At 40.1% G+C, this 20,926-nt stretch overlaps 1 protein-coding gene across 1 annotated transcript in view; it reads left to right on the forward strand.

The window, feature by feature from the left end:
* The window catches only part of ass1 (argininosuccinate synthase 1), a 55,604-nt gene extending 39,237 nt beyond the window's left edge, over positions 1 to 16,367 (forward strand). Inside the window, exons 12-15 of the mRNA XM_036580707.1 lie at positions 5,281 to 5,412; positions 11,607 to 11,763; positions 15,630 to 15,695; positions 16,168 to 16,367. Of these exons, the coding sequence (XP_036436600.1) occupies positions 5,281 to 5,412; positions 11,607 to 11,763; positions 15,630 to 15,695; positions 16,168 to 16,216 (404 nt within the window). The 3' untranslated portion in view covers positions 16,217 to 16,367. The remainder of the gene's footprint in view (positions 1 to 5,280; positions 5,413 to 11,606; positions 11,764 to 15,629; positions 15,696 to 16,167) is intronic.
* The last annotated feature ends 4,559 nt before the right edge of the window (positions 16,368 to 20,926 follow it).

Below are 20,926 nucleotides of genomic sequence, written 5' to 3' on the forward strand. Positions count from 1 at the left end.
GTGCGTGACGGACATGCTGGTATGCACAATGAGCAGTGCACTACACATGAAAGGTGCTCGGCAGAGAGTAGATGTTCGTTCACTGGAGCCGGTGGTTCCACCTTAAATGGTGCCTGAGCCGCCAGAATGTAACTGCTGCCCCATTTAAGGTGGAACGGGAACATTAGAATGAGAAGCGACTTCAGCCTCGCGACTTTTTAGTGTTGGACAGTTTCTCGTCGCAGATTAAATGTATCAGGAAACCAGCTGAGAGCTTATAAATGCAAATAATAAACCGTCTACAGTGGCGCTGCAGACCCTGACGACCCGGCGCACCCCCTGCCCCCTGTTTAGCTTTTTGCCACTTTAACTAGTTTATTGTTAGAGAGCTGTTTCAGCATCTCCAGCTAACATGGCTAATCTAGCGTTTCAGTTACAGTTATTTTCACCTCCATTGGTTTATCACTCTGTAGACGTGAGCTGACCTTACTGTGCTCTGATAGCTGTGAAGGAGTTAAACCACCAATCATTTATATCCTCTATTTAGTTTGGAATCCAGCATTGTTGTGTGTTTGGTTCTCCAGCAGTTCAGGACACATCCTTGAATTTCAGTCTTGGCAACTATGACAAAAATAAAGTGACACACCTTTCTGTGGTGGCTGAAGTGATAGGAGCGCCTGTATCCCTGAGGTTAGTAACTGTCTGAAAGGCAAGAGCGGAACTTGTTTTATAGCGTTTACACTCTTCCGTTTCTTGTGAAAGGGGGCGGTTAAAACGATTCACCGCCTTCACTGAGATTTCCAACTCTGGCTTTTACAGAGACTCAGTTTACTGACGCTGCTGTTTGTTGTTGCTGGATCTGATCTCCCCTCAGGTTAAACTCAGCTCAGCGTTATCTGTGGCTTTGAAGTGTTAAACCTGGTGTTAATTGAGGAAGATCTGCTCTGATAGCAGTAAGAATGCTAAGCTGCTAAGCTAAACCTGTGTTAGCTGGGTGGGATGCCCAAAGGGCCATGAGCCCCCCCCTATCTATCTCTTTCTTTCTTTCTCTCTCGCTTTCTATCTTTCTCTCTCTCTCTCTCTCTCTCTCTCTCTCTCTCTCTCTCTCTCTCTCTCTCTCTCTCACATTTACTCTCTCTTTTGCTCTCACTTTCTATTTATCTTTCTCTTTCTTTCTTTCTGTCTCTCTCTCTCTATCTCTCTCTCTCTTTCTCTCTCTCATTTACTCTCTCTCATTTACTCTCTCTCTCATTTACTCTCTCGCTCTCTCTCTCTCTCTCTCTCTCTCTCTCTCATTTACTCTTTCTCTCTCTCTCTCTCTCTCTCTCATTTACTCTCTCTTTTACTCTCACTTTCTATCTGTTCCATCTCTCACTTGTGCTCTGTCTCTCCATCTGTTTCTCTCTCTCTCTCTCTCTTTCACTTGCTCTATCTCTTGTTTTCTAGCTCCATTTTATCTCCTCTCTCTCTCTCTCTCTCTCTCACTCTCTCTTTCTTTTTTTTTCTCTCTCTCTTTCTCTCTTCCTCTCTCTCATGCACTTTCTCTTTCTCTCTCTCTCTCTCATGCTCTCTCTCTTTTTCACTTGCTCTATCTCTTTTTCACTAGCTCCATTTTCTCTCTCCTCTCTCTCTCTCTATGTCTCTCTATCTCTCTCTCTCTCTCTCTCTCTTTTTCTTTCTCTTTTTTCTCTCTCTCTTTCTTTCTCCCTCCTCTCTCTCTCTGTCTCTCTCTTTTTCTTTCTCTTTCTTTCTCCCTCCTCTCTCTCCTCTCTCTCTCTCTCTCTCTCTCTCTCTCTCTCTCTCTCACTCTCTCAATCTTAAACTGTTTCTAATGGCTGCTAATCAGTGGGTTTTGGTAGAGCTAATCTGTTCTAGCTGTTTTTAGGGGGAGATTCATACAGAGGCGTTTATCAGATGCTGCTGACGGAACTGAACCACTTTCCGCTCTTTAGCTTTAAATCTGTGCAGTCTTAATGTATCAGATTGCCACCTTTCAGCGCTTAAGAGATCAGTAATTTTCTAAGTCCTGTTTTGGTCAGGAGGATCTGCGGTCATCCAGCTTTCAGACTGTGACAGGGTCCTCCCTCTGTGGGCCCGAGGCCGCTCCTCAGTTAACCCCTTAATGCTGAAGTAAAAAAGCTGCTACAGTTCTAAGGAAAAGTTTGTGCACCTCTGGACAAATGGACTTGTTGATTTTTGAGGTGAAAAAAAAAAAAAAGTGAACACAACCTCTGATCACCAAAGCGTTTAAAGAATATTACACTTTCCTGCAAATGTTAATGCACAGTTACTTTAAAAACTACTTTAATTACTTTAAAAGTTATTCAATCAACTTTTAAAATAGTAAAATATATATAGAAAATAGTTGTGCAAAAATGTGGGCACCCCGCAAGTCTCAGAACTTAATTAGCATGTTAGGCCTTAATTGACTCATTAGGGGTGGCTATGCTGGTCGTGGATTGCCGTCAGCTTGTGCCTAAGACTGATTCACAGACGTGATGTTTACGTGATGCCTCTTGTGTCCTATTACTTAACTATACACTTGTATACAGGCTCTTTATAAATGGTCCTTTTATGAAATGTTGACCCATGATGAACTCAGAAAAGCATATCATGACTTAATTGCTCACAGTACCGTACCACATTGCCCAGTCCTAGTTTTAAGGACTGAGATTTAGGTTGTTGTTTGTACACTGTTAGTAATAAAGGTTCTGTTCAGGTACATTTTTCATTCATCAAGGTACAAACAATGTAAATGTTCCCTCAGAGGTACAACAGTGGTTTTAAGGTCCGATTCTGTAGGAGGAGGATGCAACTTTTAACCTGGGTGGCTGACATTTTATATTTGGCTGTATACAACATTTATTTGGCTTTATACAACGGCCATGCAAGCTGATTGGTTGAGAGTCGTTCTAACTGTGCTGTTATTTCACCAGAACATCACGGGTTAAGTCGTGCTAAGCAACGACTTTTGACAGCTGTAGGAGACGCTCAAGCCATTTCAAACAGAACAGAAAATGGATACTTTTAAGATCGGATTTGACCGACAGCTAGACTCAGACGAGACTACAAGTGCCCTGACACTCTCACCTTCACCACAATGACAACAGAGAAACAAAAAACAGAGACGCTTATCATCTTAGTAAATGCCAAATTAAGTCGCTTGGCCAAAAATTTGTTCCAAAATCCATAATCAAACACATGTCATCAATTTATTGCTTGTCTTTCGTTATTTACAGCAACTCGCAGTGCAGGAACCAACTTGCATCCCTGCTAAACCTCTGATCAATACGTATGTGAGTGTTTGGAAACAGTGAAATGTTAAAGCAGCAGGTTGTGCAGTCAGTACAGATAAAATGTGGTCTGGAAAAACGTGCTCTGGTGTTGAATTCCTTTGGCTCAGTTGCTGATGCTGCCTGAATCAGGGTGGAGTTTCTTATGTCAAAACCAAACTGAAGAAAAGGTAGGACAGGTTCGCACCAGCCAAGGCAGGTCTGACAGCACCTCCCAGCTGAAATGATGATTCTGATTGGTTCTGTGGCTCAGTTTTACTCTGTCTGTTCATGCTGATCAGTGCTTCATGCCGTTTATAGAAAGCAGAGGTTTTTTTGTCATGTCCTGAACTCAAAGACTCATGGGGTGTCGCCACAGTGCTTTGGAAAGTGGTGGGGTGAATCCCCGCTCGCCACTGTGGTTCCGGCGGCCCTGTGTTGAAATATCTGTAGCTTCAAATTCAAAGTACATTCAGGGGAACTACCTCAGTGCTGAAAAAGCGTAAGCTTGACCGAGGTAATGGCGGACAGTATAATGGTTGCTAAGCAGTGATTGGAGGAGAAAATGAATCCGGTAGCAATAGCTATCCGGTGTGGACCAGAGGAGGATGGGTTCCCCTTTTGAGTCTTGGTTCCTCTCAAGGTTTCTTCCTCCTGCTCTTAGGGAGTTTTTCCTGCCATTGTCACCATTGGCGACACTCATGGGGGCTCGGACCCGGATTTTTTCTGTAAAGCTGCTTTGTGACAACACCTGGTGTAAAAAGTGCTATATAAATAAACTTTGACTTGACGTGACATTTGAGGAAAAACACGGTGAGCATCGGGACTTGCGAGTACCGCTTGTAACGTTCCCACCGCGAGTGAAACTGTTGTTATAGATTTTCTCATAATAGCTCGTGGGGGACAACTAGTGGCTCGGGCCCCTGGGCAGGCACCCATAAAACTCACTGGATGATCAGGGTCTGTATTTCTGTGTTAAAATGAGAAACAGGCGTTTAGTCCCCCCAGTAAAACCTGGCCGCTTCTACCACTATCAGCCGATACTCAAGGTTTTAGTATCCGTATCGGAAAAGTGACTCTTTCCTCATCTCGTCTTTCCTCTCTGCTGTTTAGACGGCTGAGTGACAGCTTCATTTCTGCATAGGTTAAATACCCCCCTCCCCTCACACCCGCGCACCCATACAGGAGGTGTAAATTGCAGGTTAGGAAGAGCCGGGGCAGTGGATCCTGGCAGCTGAGGGCTTTTACCCTGTCATTTTAGCTCATCAGTCTGTCCAAAGCAGTTGATGGACAGTGTACTGGTCACCAGACTCCGTCATGATAATGATGATGCCTCGACCTGAGACTCCTGTACAGACAGTGTGCATCTGAGATGCTGGTTTGTGATGTCGTCCCTTCAGGCTGTCCCATGATGTTGCATGAGTTCGAAGCCTGTGTTTGCCTTCGCCCTCCTAGCGCTGATGTGATTGGGAGAGTCCTAAGTATTGGGTGGAATTGGATACAACTAAATTGGAGAGAAAATTGGAAAATTATTATTCCCAAAGTAGCATATTGCTGCAATCGGAGCAAAACCTCATATCTCCATTTTTGTCATTTTTCAGTTTTTTGGCATAATTTAAAAGAACCTTTTGCTCTTTAAATTGTCTGTAAATATCATGAAGAATGGACCAAAAGAAACGGCCCAAATTTACATGGGAAAAATTCTGGTTCTATTGACTTACATTAAAAGTAAAGTATGTTTTTTCCTTCTCCTGTAAAGTTACCATTTTGGAGATACGAGGTTTTGCTCTGACAACAACGATATTTATATTGTGAGTGATATTGTTTTCCTTTAAACAGACCTGCTTAGGCTTTAACATGTTAGTCTATAATAGCAAACTGAAAAGGCAACAAAGTTATTGTTATTAAAAACATTATGAAAAGCCAAGTGTCCTCAGATGTTAATGTGGGTTTTCTTCAATGAAATTGCTCCACTGTGTTCCTTAAAAACTAATTTATGGTGTCTTTGTTTTGGTCTTATATCTTTTAGGTATCTACGAAACCCCAGGAGGCACCATCCTCTACCACGCTCACCTGGACATTGAGACGTTCACCATGGACCGGGAGGTCAGACGCATCAAACAAGGCCTGGGCATCAAGTTCTCAGAGCTTCTATACAACGGTAAGGAGTCGGACTGCAAAACATGAATGTTTTGATATTTGATTATTCACATGAATTAATCGACTAATAGTAGGTTTCCAAGGTGAGCAGCACTTTTAGGCTTTGTTCACATTACAAGCCTCTTTGCTCAAATCCGATTCAGCGTTACCATGGCAGCAGCGCCAAACACAAGTTAAAGCCTGTAAACGGTGGAAAAGCAGCTCATCTCACCTTTTTCTCCTTCGTCTCGCTCTAATAATGAAGCTGAGAGCTGATCAGAGTTAATGATCTCAGCGAAGCTCGTTCTGCTCGTTAGTTTGTGCTGATGATGCACGTGATTCGTTCACGTGACGTTACTGAGTAGGATGAGCTCATGAGGGTCGTTTCAGGACGCCGGTTCGTCACATTAATGACAGATTTGAATCACTTGCTTAAACGAGTGTGAACCATCGTGTCAGAGAGATCGGATTTGATTAAAAAATCGGATTTGAGCAACGAGGCTTGTAATGTGAACGTAGCTAAAGTGGCTCAGGTCGAATTTGAAAAGATCACATTTGTGTCCACACAGCCCTGAAAACATCAGATCTGAGTCACATTAGGACAAAAAATCTGATTTGTGCCACTTCAGCCTGGTAATGTGAACGTAGCCATAATGTGAAATCTATGTTTACAGCATGAACTGTAAGCTAATTAACCAGTTTGATGTAGCTAATTAATATATCTTGAAAACGCCTGGTGCCCTTTACATTGTGTGTATCTTCATGATGAATGGATCAAACGAAATGGCCCAAAAGTACTTGGAAAAAATTCTGGTTCCATTGACTTACATTAAAAGTAGAGATGTTTTGGTAACACTTTCTATGAATGTCACCTTTTGTAAGCATCTATAAACACATTCATAACATGTTATAATGCATTCATAAGACATTATAAACATAGCTATAAATATTTATAAAAATGCATTACACATTATAGCCATGCTTATTATGCATTATGAATTGTTAACATAATACATTATAAGTACTGTTCATAACAAATTATAAGAGCTCATAAGTCGTATTTGTCCGCTCTAAGTAAAGTGAAGCGTACTGTACTAAAGCCTCCTCCAGTGTTAAGAGTGAGGCTTCAAGTTGAAGTATTTACTGAAGGATTTACTGAAACACTAAAACATTCACAGTGAAGCACATTACAGGCTTCAAATGTCAGAGTTTAAACTAGAGCTGCCATCAGTGTTTTACCCAATGTGGGAAAGGTAATGTTCACCACCGTTAGCTTGGTATATGTCTTTACTTTATGCTCTCCAAGCTGGGACTGACTTCTTTGGCACTGACATTATAACATGTTATCAACACTACTTATAATGCATTATATTAACAATTCATAATGTATAATAAACATGGCTATAAAATTTTATTCAGTGTAATTCTTTTTTTATAAATATTTATAACCATGTTTATAATGCCTTATGAATACATTATAACATGTTATAAATGTGTTTATAGATGCTTACAAATGCGACATTCATAGAAAGTGTTACCGATGTTTTTTCCGTCTCCTGTAAAGTTACCATTTTGGAGATACGAGGTTTTGTTCTGACAGCTGTGATATGTAACGCTGTGACAGAACGAGCTGCCGAAAATCCAGTTATGTTTTTTGAAGTAGCTGCTAAAAACTTCTTTTAACAGAAATTGATGCGGGTCAGGTTTTTCCAGTGACTGATGTTAGTCATGTAACATGATGAGCTTTAGTGTTTGTAAGGGTGACATTAGCTCATTCTGACAAATCGCTACTCTGTCAGTAGTTTGGATTTAGAACAGCAGCATGTAGAGAAAGTTACCATTTACTCATAGATATACATTCCTAGATGCTGCGTTGTCTGTTGTTCTCTATCTGAGGCGATACGTCTGCACGTCCGCCATGTTGGAGAGGTCAAGATCCGCTTGTGAACAGATTCTCTTGTATTGAGAGACGATGAGTCTCAGGATTAAATCAGCCACAACTTCCTTACTACTCAACCGATTTTCACCAAATCTGTTTAGTTATAATCCTCAGACACAGATTAATCTGGGCTGCACGGATCTGCTCTCGGTAGTGTATATTATTTCAGTTTATGACGTCTGTGAGCGCGAACAGCCAATGAGCTGCTCTGCTCACCAACCAATCAGCACTCAGTAGCAGTAATGTTAGTGTCCTGCTGCCCAAAACCCGTTTGCTGTAGAATAAAGGAAACATACAGGTGAGTTTTCTTCGCTGTTTTAGTGAAATCCATCCTTCTACTCTCTAAAATTAAAGGAAAGTTCTGGTTCAGTGATTAGAAACTATTTTAACTATTTAACTAAACTATTTTGTTTTTAGCCGTTGAGCTCCATTCACTCCCATTCATTGAGGGCTCGCTCACGGGCGCCCTCTGCTGTTGTGCAGCCATGTTGTTGATATAATGGGGGAAATAGGAAGCAGCCACGCTCCTCACAAACCGGCTCTGGCTTTACTTCTATTTTAACTTTCAGTCATGGCTGTTCTTTTTCTTTGGGTATCTGTTCCTGTAGTTACAACACTAAAAGTCCAGTGCTGCCCTCTTCAGCTTTAGGTGTTAACTCGCTCAAGATTGGAGGTCACTTTGAAAATGTAAATGAAAAACCGACAATTTTTTTTTATGATTTGTTATTGTTGACATTAATGATAATGTTGGATGACTGTTTCAGCCCTAGATAGTAGAATGTCACACACTGCAAAAAGTGGTATGTTTTCAAGTAAAATTATCTTAAATATAGTCAATAAATCTAATATTTCTCCTGTTGAGATTGTCGTAAGCTTAGTTTAAGATTATTTAGCTTCTTTCTAGAAGATTTATTATATTAATTTAAGATTATTTCTAGACATTTTTACTTGTTTTAAGTAAAGTTAAGTAAAATGATCTCACTCTATTGGCAGGATAATTGTGCTTGTTTTAAGAAATGAGCTGAAATTATCTGCCAGTATAGTGAAATTATTTTACTTGATAAAATTATTTAATACAGGTAAAAAAAAGTCAAGAAATAAGCTAAATAATCTTATAATCAGAGCACAAACATCCCAAAATGGGGAAATATAGGATATATCGACTGGATTTAACATCATTTCACTTGACAAGACACCATTTTTTGCAGTGTACAACTCGAGGCGAATGTGATTTTAGCTACGTGGTCAGCATGATGCTAATTGCCGTCCGCTTCATGTTGGCATCGTAGGTCCAGCGCAAAACTAAAGAAGCAAACTTCAGACAACAAACATGTCTTGGTGGATCTATATTTGGGATAAGGGGGGGAAAAATTGGTACATGTGAATTTTTGGTCCAACTTTTCCTTTAATCCACTGACCAGATAAGCCTCCCTCCTTGTTTTACACACACACACCCCCACACACACACACCCACACACACACACACACACACCCCCACACACACACACCCACACACACACACACCGTTTGTCTTTTCTCTCTGGCTCAGGTGTCCTAATCCCTCTGTAGCGGACAGCAGGCTGCTCTCTGGCCCAGCCCACCCCTGTCATAATAGGATTTGGCTCCATTAGCGACTGATTACAGATCAGTCCCTCTGCAATTAAAGCCGCATGGTAGAGAAAGGGGGAGGGGGGGACGGAGCACCTTACAAAGGTGCGAACAGCGGGACGGGGCGCACAGATTAAACTCATTAGAGTCTTCCACTGGGGAAACGGAGGCGGCCTGCTGCCCCACGTCGAGATCAGACACGCAGCTTCATACGCACCTGCATACGCTGGCCTCAGTGGACACACTAATAGCAGACGATTGTCCAGGGGGGTGTCGTTCAGAGGAGAGGGGCTGTGTGTCTGCCCTTCTGTGTGTGCGAGTGCATTTTCACATCTTTACACAACAGATCGGAAGATTTCGACTCGATACGTAATTTTTAGGGGTGTAAAAATGCATCGATGCATTGCGAAGGCGGTGATTCTCCCCCCACTTTGGAATGTTTGTGGGTCATTCTACAGAAACGTCCACTTTCTTATCTCTCCATAGGAGTCACTGGTGTTACTGATCCTCATTGGTGTTACACATAAGAAAGGGAACACCAGAGACATTTTTAATGAACAATGCATTTTACAGAACGGCTGCTACAGAGCATCAAACCACATGTTGTCAGTCATGGAATATCCACTAAAATATGAAATTTAATCCATTTGTGTTCTATTTTTTCACAATTACCTCAGAATAAAGTCGGTCACACCAGTGACTTCAGCTAAAAGCTTCATATGAAATCATGAGCTGAATGAGAAAATCTCTGATAACTGAAAGACACAGTGGACTCACCATGTGCTTTTCTTCATAGATCCTCAGAAAACAGGTAAAAGGAAGTCAAGTGATGTCATCAGTGTGACTTTTATTTCAAAATAAGAGATTTTTTGTTACGCAGTAACACCAGTGACACGACTCCTGGAGACAACAACTTTCATTATATATATTATATATTGTCATTTAAATCATATATTTCATGGTCATGTGTAGATTATTGCAGTTAAATAGCAGAAAAACATATTTTTACCTCAAAATATGGCCTCAGCCTTCACACATGACTGTGAGGACGAGCTCTTCTGTGGTGCTTGGAATTCTATATGATTGATTTATAAACCAGTATTGCTAAATTGAGGCTCAAGAAGGTGTAATTGTTAAAATAACTTATTGTTTTATTTTAAAATATAAATAAATTGTAAACCTAACATGTTTTTTGAAGTGTAATATATCTGTAAACGCTAGGGACACAAAAATAGACGTTTTTGTAGAATGACCCTTGTCTGGTTATGATAATAATAATTATGGATAATAATAATTATAATATTCTGTAATGTGCAGATCTGTGTGCAAGTCAGGGGGCTTCAAAATGACTATTAATTACAAGTTGTTCATTTTTCAGTGTCGGGATAAAAAACATAAAACATATAACAGAAAATGACACAATAACTAAATATAATATCAAACGTTTCAGTATTCAGTGTGTCCACACTTTACTTTTAATACAGCTTCCATTCTTTTTAGGAGCCTCAGGCCTGATTTACACTTACTGCCTCTGCATGCGCATCACAGCAGCTTGAGCATTACAGCTCAAACGCGCTGGCCTTTCATACACACAGCGTTTGTGCTGCAGAGCGGAGCAGCGAGAAAGTCAGATATTCCTGTTTCCAGACGGATAAATGGTCACATCAGTCACTCAATAGAAATCTGATTTATAAAAACGCACGATATCCAACCCCATTTCCAAAAAGTTGCTGTGCAGAATGTAAATAAAAATAGGATGGAATGATGTGCAAATCATGTAAACCATATATTTAAATAAAAATACTACAAAGACGACATATCAAATGTTGAAACTGAGAAATTTTATTGTTTTTTGAAAAATATTTGCTCATTTTGAATTTGATGCCAGCAACACGTTCCAAAAAAGTCGGGACGGGGGCCTGTTTACCACTGTGTTTCATCACCTCTTCCTTTAATAACACTTTGTAACACAATTCTCACTGTGTTTGGGGGTTTATTTTATGTTTATGTGTATTAAGATTAGAAGTGATTCACACATTGATGGATCTGCTGATGTGTCTGATTCTGTTTCTCGCGCTAAACTCGGTTTTTAATGTCAGTTGCAGACTGAATACTTTCCTGCTGGTCCGGACGGCTAATTATCACGATCAGTTATTAAAGTAATAAAAGCTACCGAGAGCAGATCCGTGCAGCCCAGATTAATCTGAGTCTGAGGATTATAACTAAACAGATTTGGTGAAAATCGGTTGAGTAATAAGGAAGTTGTGGCTGATTTAATCCTGAGACTCTTCGTCTCTCAATACAAGAGAATCTGTTCACAAGCGGATCTTGACCTCTCCAACATGGTGGACGTGCAGACGTATCGCCTCAGATAGAGAACAACAGACAACGCAGCATATAGGTATGTATATCTATGGGTTACTGTAGATGCAGCTGTGCTTAAGCCAGAAACAAATACCAGTGTCAGATAAGTTTGGCTTTTTTTATTCATTTTCTGACTGTCAACTCAACGACTAGTTACAAAACTGTGTTAATCCACCTGTTATTGTGTGCAGGTGGGTTTAGGAGGTGAGAATGAAATGACAGGCCTGATGCTGCTGTATGGAATCTTCTTTTTCTACGGTTTTTCTGCTCTTTTGACTAACGGCTGCCTCCTCCCTCCCCGGCAGGTTTCTGGTACAGTCCGGAGTGCGAGTTTGTTCGCCACTGCATTGCTAAATCTCAGGAGAAAGTGGAGGGGAAGGTGCAGCTGTCTGTGTTTAAAGGCCACGTCTACGTCCTGGGCCGAGAGTCACCCAGGTCCCTCTACAACGAGGAGCTCGTCAGGTGACCACCATCACTGTGTTTGCTTGTTTTTGTACACTTACAGGCCAATGTAGGAGAACCAGAGAAAAACAGGCCAATGTACAGAACTGTACAGAACCCTACAGAACCTACAGAATGCCCTGGCTTTGTAAAGTGCTTTTTACGAAGCGTTTTTAAACTGAAAGAGTAAAACTGTTATGTAACTATAGCAATCAATCAATCAATCAATCAACCTTTATTTTGACTCAGAAGTACATTGAGGGTGACTCAGCTGAGAAAATTGCAAGAGACTGAAAAAGTTGAAATGAAATTTAAAACAAATGAAAATCATTAAGACAAGATTTATATTAAATAATAAAAAATTAAAATAAAAAATAACAGCTCAAATAGAAAACAGGCATAAAATGTCAATAAAATATGTAATAAAAACACATTAAAATGAAGTGAAAACTTAGGTAGTAGGCAATAAGAAAACAAACATTTTAGAAAAATCATTTTTACAAGAATAGAACAGCGTTTGTGTGTGTGTGTGTGTGTGTGTGTGTGTGTGTGAGTGTGTGTGAGTGTGAGTGTGTGTGTGTGTGTGTGTGTGTGTGTTTATGTATATACATAAACACACACACACACTCACCCACACTCACACACACACACACTCATTCATTTCCATAGTAAATCCTCCTGTAAATTTACCTCAAATTCAATTTAATTCAATTCGCACAGTAAGTATTTATTTGCTCAGTAAAAAAATCCCATAATTAATAAATGCAATAAATATAACGTACATGTATATATACATCATACGTGCCTACACACACGCATATGTGTACATATGCACATATGTATGTACGTTTGGGGCGTTTAGCTATTGAGTTTATTGATGATCTGACCGCTGCACAGACAGACGTCACTCAGTCATCTCTGAGGAAGGACAAAACTTTAGCCAACACACAGATATGTGAAAACTCTCTCTCTCTCTCTCTCTCTCTCTCTCTCTCTCTCTCTCTGTCTGTCTCTCTGTCTCTCTCTCTCTCTGTCTGTCTGTCTCTCTGTCTGTCTCTTTGTCTGTCTCTCTGTCTCTCTCTCTGTCTCTCTCTCTGTGCTGAGAGAACAGTGAGTGTATTCATTGTGCTGACCCCTGTGTGCCCTCGGGCCGAGCTCAGTGACCACGGTGAAGCATCCATATGTCCACTCTTCTCCTCTTCCTAATGGCCCTGCTGGCTGTGTGTGTGTGTGTGTGTGTGTGTGTGTGTGTGTGGTGCTGGTTAAGTGTGGAGGAGAGAGGACAGTGATTGAAGGGTCAGTCAGCTCCAGCAGGTGTCGGCGCCCTGGGGCTCAGCGGACTGACCGCCCGGTGTTGAGTTGCAGCAGCGCCTTATCGGACATTTCTTTGAGTTCGAATGAGACGTTCAAGAAGATGTGAACGTGCAGAGAGTCCAACGAAAGAAGAGAATCTCTCTGTTTCTCACACGTCTAATGAATCATCCCTCGCTTTTTCTTCTTCTACTGTTTCTTTTTCTTTTTATTTATATTATTGTTTGTTTGTTTATTTGTTCTGTTTCTTTATTCATTCATTTCTTTCTTTTTCTTGCTTTCTTTCTTTTTCATTCATTCCTTTCATTCCTTCCTGTCTCTTTCTTTCTTTCTTTCTTCCTTCTTCTTTCTGTCTCTTTCTTTCTGCCCCTTTTTTCTTGCTTTCTTCTTTCTATATTTATTCATCCCTTTCTTTCTTTCTTTCTTTCTTTCTTTCTTTCTTTCTTTTTTCTTCTTCTTTCTGTCTCTTTCTTTCTGCCCCTTTTTTCTTGCTTTCTTCTTTCTATATTCATTCATTCCTTTCTTTCTTTCTTTCTTTCTTTCTTTCTTTCTTTCTTTCTTTCTTTCTTCTCTTCTTTTTTCTGCATTCATTCATTCCTTTCCTTTTCTTCACACTGTCTATTTTTTACCTTCTCTCTCTCTCTCTCTCTCTCTCTCTCTCTCTCTCTCTCTCTCTCTCTCTCTCTCTCTCTCTCTCTCCCTGCAGTGACTCTACAGGAGTCAGTAAATAGTGTCATTAGCACAGTGGTGCGCTCCACACGCTGTATTGATCCTGAAGAAAATGTCACAATGCGTCTCACCACCCATTACACACTCACACACACACACACACACACACACACACAAGCATGAGGAAGGTGGGGAAGTGAGTCTGACGTGTTCGTCTCTCGCTGCATTCAGTCGTTTCAGTCAGCTGGAGATTCTTTTCTCCAACTTTTGTGTGCGTCTTTATCCTCCACTACTTCTTCCCAAAAGGCCTAATTGTTGTATTAGACTCCACGCCAGCAGTCTGTGTGCAGCTGAAAGCAGTCGTGCTCCCCTCAGTCGGTAGAAACTACAGTAATTACAAAGCACAGAAGAGAAACGACACCTGAAAAGAGAGAGAAAATCACGAGGTCCGTCCAGCGGAGCTCAGAGACTCTGATAATGTCTCACATTAGTCAGGCTGAAATAGAGAAACAGAGAGGAGAGGCAGAGCTGCATAACTCAGATTCAGGAAACTTAAATAAGATCGAAAACTGTGTTTTATGTGGGCGCGTTTACTATATGACCTACACAAACACAGACATACACAAAAAATAGATGAAATGGGGTGAAGAATGGGGGAAAATACCCTCAGACGATCAATGGGTCTCATTCAAAATGAATAAAACTTAAAAGTTTTTTCTTAGATTTGTTTTTAAAAAGGTCTTAAGCAAAAGTCTACATCAGATTCATGACGTGTTCTGAAACCTCAGAACTGTTCAGTGTGTAGATTCTGTTCTTACCAAACCTTCGTAAAAGCTGTGTAAGTGGGTTTTAAGAAGAAATTTCGGTAACACTTTCTATGAATGTTGCATTTGTAAGCATCTATAAACACATTTATAACATGTTATAATATATTCATAAGGCATTATAAACATGGTTATAAATATTTATAAAAACAATTACACTGAATTACACTTTATAGCCATGTTTATTATACATTATGAATTGTTAATATAATGCATTATAAGTAGTGTTAATAACATGTTATACTGTCAGTGCCAAAGAAGTCAGTCCCAGCTTGGAGAGCATAAAGTAAAGACAAATACCAAGCTAACGGTGGTGAACATTACCTTTCCCACATTGGGTAAAACACTGATGGCAGCTCTAGTTTAAACTCTGACATTTGAAGCCTGTAATGTGTTTTACTGTGAATGTTTTAGTGTTTCAGTAAATCCTTCAGTAAATACTTCAACTTGAAGCCTCACTCTTAACACTGGAGGAGGCTTTAGTACAGTACGCTTCACTTTACTTACAAAGGTGACATTCATAGAAAGTGTTTGGTAACGCTTTCTATGAATGTCACCTTTATAAGCATCTATAAACACATTCATAACATGTTATAATGCATTCATAAGGCATTATAAACATGGCTATAAATATTTATAAATATGCATTACATGTTATAGCCATGCTTATTATTAAATTATATTATTAAAGCACTTGAATTTCAATCTGAGCGTCTCATTAAGGTCGCATGGCCACGAATCGGATACGTATCCAATCTAGGACCACATATGAAAGTGGCTCAGGGCGGATTTGAAAAGATCAGATTTGTGTCCAAACAGCCCTGAAAACATCAGATCTGAGTCACATTAGAGCAAAAAATCTGATTTGTGCCACTTCAGCCTGGTAATGTGAATGTGGCCTTAGTCTCGTAGCTCCAATGCAAAATTAAAGGAGCCAATATCAGACACCAAAAGTGTCTTGGCGGAGCTTTTTTTTCTAGTTTCGTTTTTTGTTTTTTTTCCATCGCCATTCCAAACAGTTTTTGAGAGAAAAGTCTGATGCTAAACAGTGATGTAAATGATCTCTCTCTTCTCTCCTCCCAGCATGGACGTGCAAGGAGATTACGACCCCTGCGATGCCTCTGGCTTCATCAAGATCAATGCAGTCAGGTGGGTTTTATTTTTAATGTGATATGAGCATTTTGTTTCCACCTAGTGCACCTTAAAGGGCCCATATCACTGATAACATCACTCTAGTCCTTACACTCCATATATGGAAACCTATGGCATCCAGTTCCGACCCCAGCAGTTTAGCCCCGCCCATTCACACAGGAGTTATAAGGAGTGTTTAAGCTTCGTTCTGCTTTTTGAATGAGGCACAAAACGGGTCAGCCAATCAGAACAGAGGTCATTTGAATATTTTAGTCAGAGTAACAAAAACAGGCTGTTCAATTCAGAAGTTGAAAAAAATGAATTATGGCTGTGGTGCATAAAACTACACAAATGTCATTCATCGAGGGAAAATGATAAAAATACACAAAAATTGTAGCACACGGGCCCTTTAATGTGGATATTAAGAGCAGAGCATAACTGCAGATTGCAGATGTGAGTTTCTCACAGCCCCTGTCTGATTCCTTTTCAGGCTCAGAGAGCATCACAGATTGCAGGGAGAAGCTCAGTTGAAGCAGTGAAGCTCCGAGTTCACAGCGTTGGTCTTCACCAGAATTGGTCTTTTTGACTGTAACTGTTTTTATGTCCTGCTCTACTAACACTGCTGTATTCATCCTCCCACTGGAGTAGACTGTTACTGTAGCAATGATTAAAAACACCTGAACCACTTCAGATGTGTCTCCAGTGTCTTACAGCATGTATTATATAGACAGATAGATAGATAGACAGACAGATAGATAGATAGGCAGTTGAATAGATAGACAGTTGGATAGATAGACAGATAAACAGTTAGATGAACAGATAAACAGATGGATGGATAGGTAGACTGACAGAGAGACAGATAGATAAACAGACAGACAGACAGACAAACAGACAGATAGATAGATAGATAGATAGATAGACAGTTGGATAGACAGAAAGATGGATAGACAGACAGACAGATGGATAGATAGGTAGACTGACAGACAGATAGATAAACAGACAGACAGACAGACAAACAGATAGATAGATAAATAGATAGATAGATCGATAGATAGATTGATAGATAGATCGATAGATAGATAGATAGATAGACAGTTGGATAGATAGACAGACAGATGGATAGATAGACAGATAGATAAACAGGCAGGCAGACAGACAGACAGATAGATAGACAGATAAACAGATAGATAGGTAGATAGACAGGCAGGCAGAAAGACCGATAGGCAGGCAGACATATAGATAGATAGATGGACAGATAGATGGATAGATAGACAATTAGATAAACAGGTAGACAGACAGACAGACAGATAGATAAACAGATAGGCAGGCAGGTAGGCAGACAGACAGACAGATGGATAGATAGACGGTTAGATAAACAGTTAGATAAACAGGTAGATAGGCAGGCAGAAAGACAGATAGGCAGGCAGATAGATAGATAGATAGATAGATAGACAGATGGACAGATAGATGGATAGATAGACAATTAGATAAACAGGTAGGTAGACAGACAGACAGACAGATAGATAAACAGATAGACAGACAGATAGATAGACAGACAGACACAGATAGATAGATAGATAGATAGATAGATAGATAGATAGATAGATAGATAGATAGATAAACAGGCAGATAGATAGATAGATAGATAGATAGATAGATAGACAGACAGACAGACAGACAGACAGACAGATAGATAGATAGATAGATAGATAAACAGACAGACAGATAGATAGAAACCCACACACGCAGCTGAGTATTTTCTCTGTTAAAAAATTACGGTAACCACTGTATCATCTTGGTTTAATGTCGTTTCAGTGTATTATCATTATTTTCCTCATAACAAATTTCCCGTCCCACCTTAAATGGTGCAGCAGTTACATTCTGGCACCTCAGGACTCAGAACTGCTGCTCCATTTAAGGTGGAATGGGAAATATAGCTAGCTAGCTACTGTCATCAGCATACTACCAGCAATTTTTATCTGATTTTTTTCAAACAAGAAGTAAGCAAATAAATGACTTCAGCCTTATATCACTGAAGAATTAGGGGTGGTGATAATAAATAATTGCCCCCCTCTTTGAAATCATATGATTCCCTAAATGTAACTAAAGCCCAGCAGTGAGGAGCTGAACTTTACCCTCCTCTGCTGTCACTGCAGACTGGCAGGGTCGCCTACAGAGCAGCGCTGGTAGCTGTTAATGAAGTAATGCTCTTTTTATTTGAGGGTCCCATTTAATAGAGGAACATTTCAACCACTACCTCTTGTAACTCAGTTCAAGAGGCAAGATGACACTCGAAAACAAGAGGAGGGGTGAAAAAAGAAATTGGGCCGTTGTCTCCTAATGATTTAGACCCAGTACATTCATGGAAATGTACATTACTCATTACGTTCATTAGGACTAATATTGATTCATCATCAGCTAAGTATGCTTTCACAGCTAGAGAAGCTGCTTGGAGAAGCAAGTGCCTCCTGAATAGATAAGTAGGAAGAAATACAGGCCTAGTCCTCATTACACACTGGCAACAGCACCGGACGACACTTACTATGAGTGGTGAGTGGACAGGCAAGCGTGAGAAATGACATATTTGATATCAAATATTATTTTCCAGGCTGTTCAAAACCACTTTCTGTCCACCAAACACTTCTCAATGAATACTTTTACCTTCCCCAGCTTCGGCATTGCCTGTTCCATTAGCTGAACCCTCGGTGCTCTCTGGGCGTTCTTCAGAGTGAGGAGATGGGTCCAGGAAGCCCCCCTGCTGACAGTAATAAGCTGCTTCCACACCGATAAGAACAAAAACCTGAAAAACCCAGCGTTCCAGATTTAGCTTTAAAATGACCAAGAACCAACAAACTGAGTGAGCCTGTATGAATATGGAAGAACATTATGGACCAGCGTCTCCAACTCCAGGGTCCATCTGCATGTTTTTCATGCTCTAACATTCAATTAGAGCCTGGAAGGTCTTTGATTGTTGGTTTATGATGAGCAAGAAAACCACCAGACTGTGTCCAGAGTCTGAGCTGGGAAACTGTTGTAGTAACGTTTCACACCATAGCTGAGTTTGTTAGTTCTTGTTTGGGCTTTTTCAACCATGAGAACCAAACAAGCATCGAGTGGGATCCTCCACTTCTGGTTAACCTGAGGAAATCAAATACAGCACATTCTCCATCAATTTGACGAGGAACCATTTAATGATGCAAAGAACCCTTCAATCATGCAAAGGGTTCTCTGAGTGTTCATAGTACTATAAGGAACCATTTTCTCTGCTAAAGAACCCTTGAAGAACCACATTTTTTAAGAGTGTATGTCCAAAAGTATCCTGACCTTCAAATTAGTGTATTCAGCTACTTTAAGATGCACCTATTGCTGTCATACCGCTTGTATCTATGCAAAAAAGCATTGACCAGTAGAACGGAGCAGCTGGACATGAGCCTAAGGTCACCATGTCCAATGCAGATAAACAGATGGACTGCAATCTGTAGTTGTAGAACTACAAAAGGGCCCTATATGCTAAGTGCATTTTTTTGCAGGATCAAAGGGTTCTTTGCATCGTGAAAGGGTTCTTTAGATTGCTGGGGAATGTGCTGTAGATGTTTCTGTATGGAACCTTTGTGAAAAGGGTTCTATATAACACCAAAAAGGGTTCTTCTATAGTTACAAGTTTGACATATATCGTAATGTTAGTAGAACCCTTTCTGGTGCTATATTGAACCCTTTTCAATAAGGTTCTGTATAGAACCATCTACAGCACATTTGCCATCCTTTTGAAGAAGAACCATTTAATGATGCAAAGAACCGTTCAGTCATGCACTGACCAGTAGAACGGAGCAGCCGCACATGAGCCTAAGGTCACCATGTCCAATGCCAAGCGTCAACTAGAGGGGTCATCATGCAAAGGGTTCTCTGTGCTGTAGATGTTGCTGTATAGAACCTTTGTGAAATGGGTTCTATATAGCACCAAAAAGGGTTCTTCTATAGTTACAAGCTTGACATATATCGTAATGATAGTAGAACCCTTTATGGTGCTATACGGAACCCTTTTCAAAAAAGTTCTATATAGAACCATCTTCAGTACAGTCTCCACCAATTTGAAGGGGAACCATTTAATGATGCAAAGAACCCTTCAGTCATGCAAAGGGTTCTTTGAATGTTCACAGTACTATATAGAACCATTTTCTTTGCTAAAGAACCCTTGAAGAACCATCATTTTTAAGAGTGTAAAGAGTTGTTTTGAGGTCAGAGACGTTTGACCCTACTATAATAGTCATAGACAGGTTTTAGGTCAGTATTACTCTGCATTGCTATGCAGTTGCTATGACATACGATATGGTTGCTAGGGTGTTACTAAGCAGTTCATATATATTCCAGGTGCTTGCTAGAATGCTGCTACGTGGTTGCTAGTAGCAGCCATGGTGTTGCTTTGCGGTTGCTGTGGTTTTCCAGGTGGTTGCTAGGTGGTTGCATGGTTGCAGCTAGGGTATAGGGGGTGTGCAAACTTTGGTCTACAACTTTTGTTTTGGTGGAATATAAGGTTTTAATAAGAAGAATAATAATTAGTTTCAGGATGTTGAACATTCCGTGTTTCATTCCTATGGGAAAAAATGACACTGAATGGTTGCTACACAGAAACGATACATCCAATCCAAAAACTGGATACAAGCCCACATCTTACAATCAGACCAAACACTCTGGAGTTGGTTTGATCTCTAAAACTGTGTGATGAGGAAAAACATGTGGACACACCTGTTTATGTCTGATTGGCCAAACTGTCTCATTTAGTTTGTACAAAATTATATTTTTAAAAAATCTCTGATAAAGGTAATGAAAATTATTATGAAAGTTGAGTTAGCATACTGATATTTATACTGATATTTATTTTTTGCAAATCAACAACAATAAAGAAACTTTAACAAAAAGCAAATTTAAATCAAAAATATTTTGGAATGCTATGAAAAACCCGATAGGGTATGTTGTGAAAGTGACTGACCTGTGGCCCTCTGTCTCTGAGTTTGACCCTATTATAATAGTCATAGACAGGTTTTAGATCAGTATTACTCTGGTTTATGAAAGAAGGCCGTGACTCGACCCTTCTCTCATCCTATTTGATGTCCATCATGGAAAGGAAGTGAGTCTGGGTTGAACTGATTGATTGACACTAGAAGGAAGACACATGCTGTCTGTCTGTTGAAGGTAGCTGAAAACAGCTCTGTGTCCCGCTCTGTGTCTCACATTGCTCAAAGCGAAGCTTC

This window comes from Colossoma macropomum, unplaced genomic scaffold (assembly GCF_904425465.1).
Source record: "Colossoma macropomum unplaced genomic scaffold, Colossoma_macropomum, whole genome shotgun sequence".
NCBI classification, from domain to species: domain Eukaryota; kingdom Metazoa; phylum Chordata; class Actinopteri; order Characiformes; family Serrasalmidae; genus Colossoma; species Colossoma macropomum.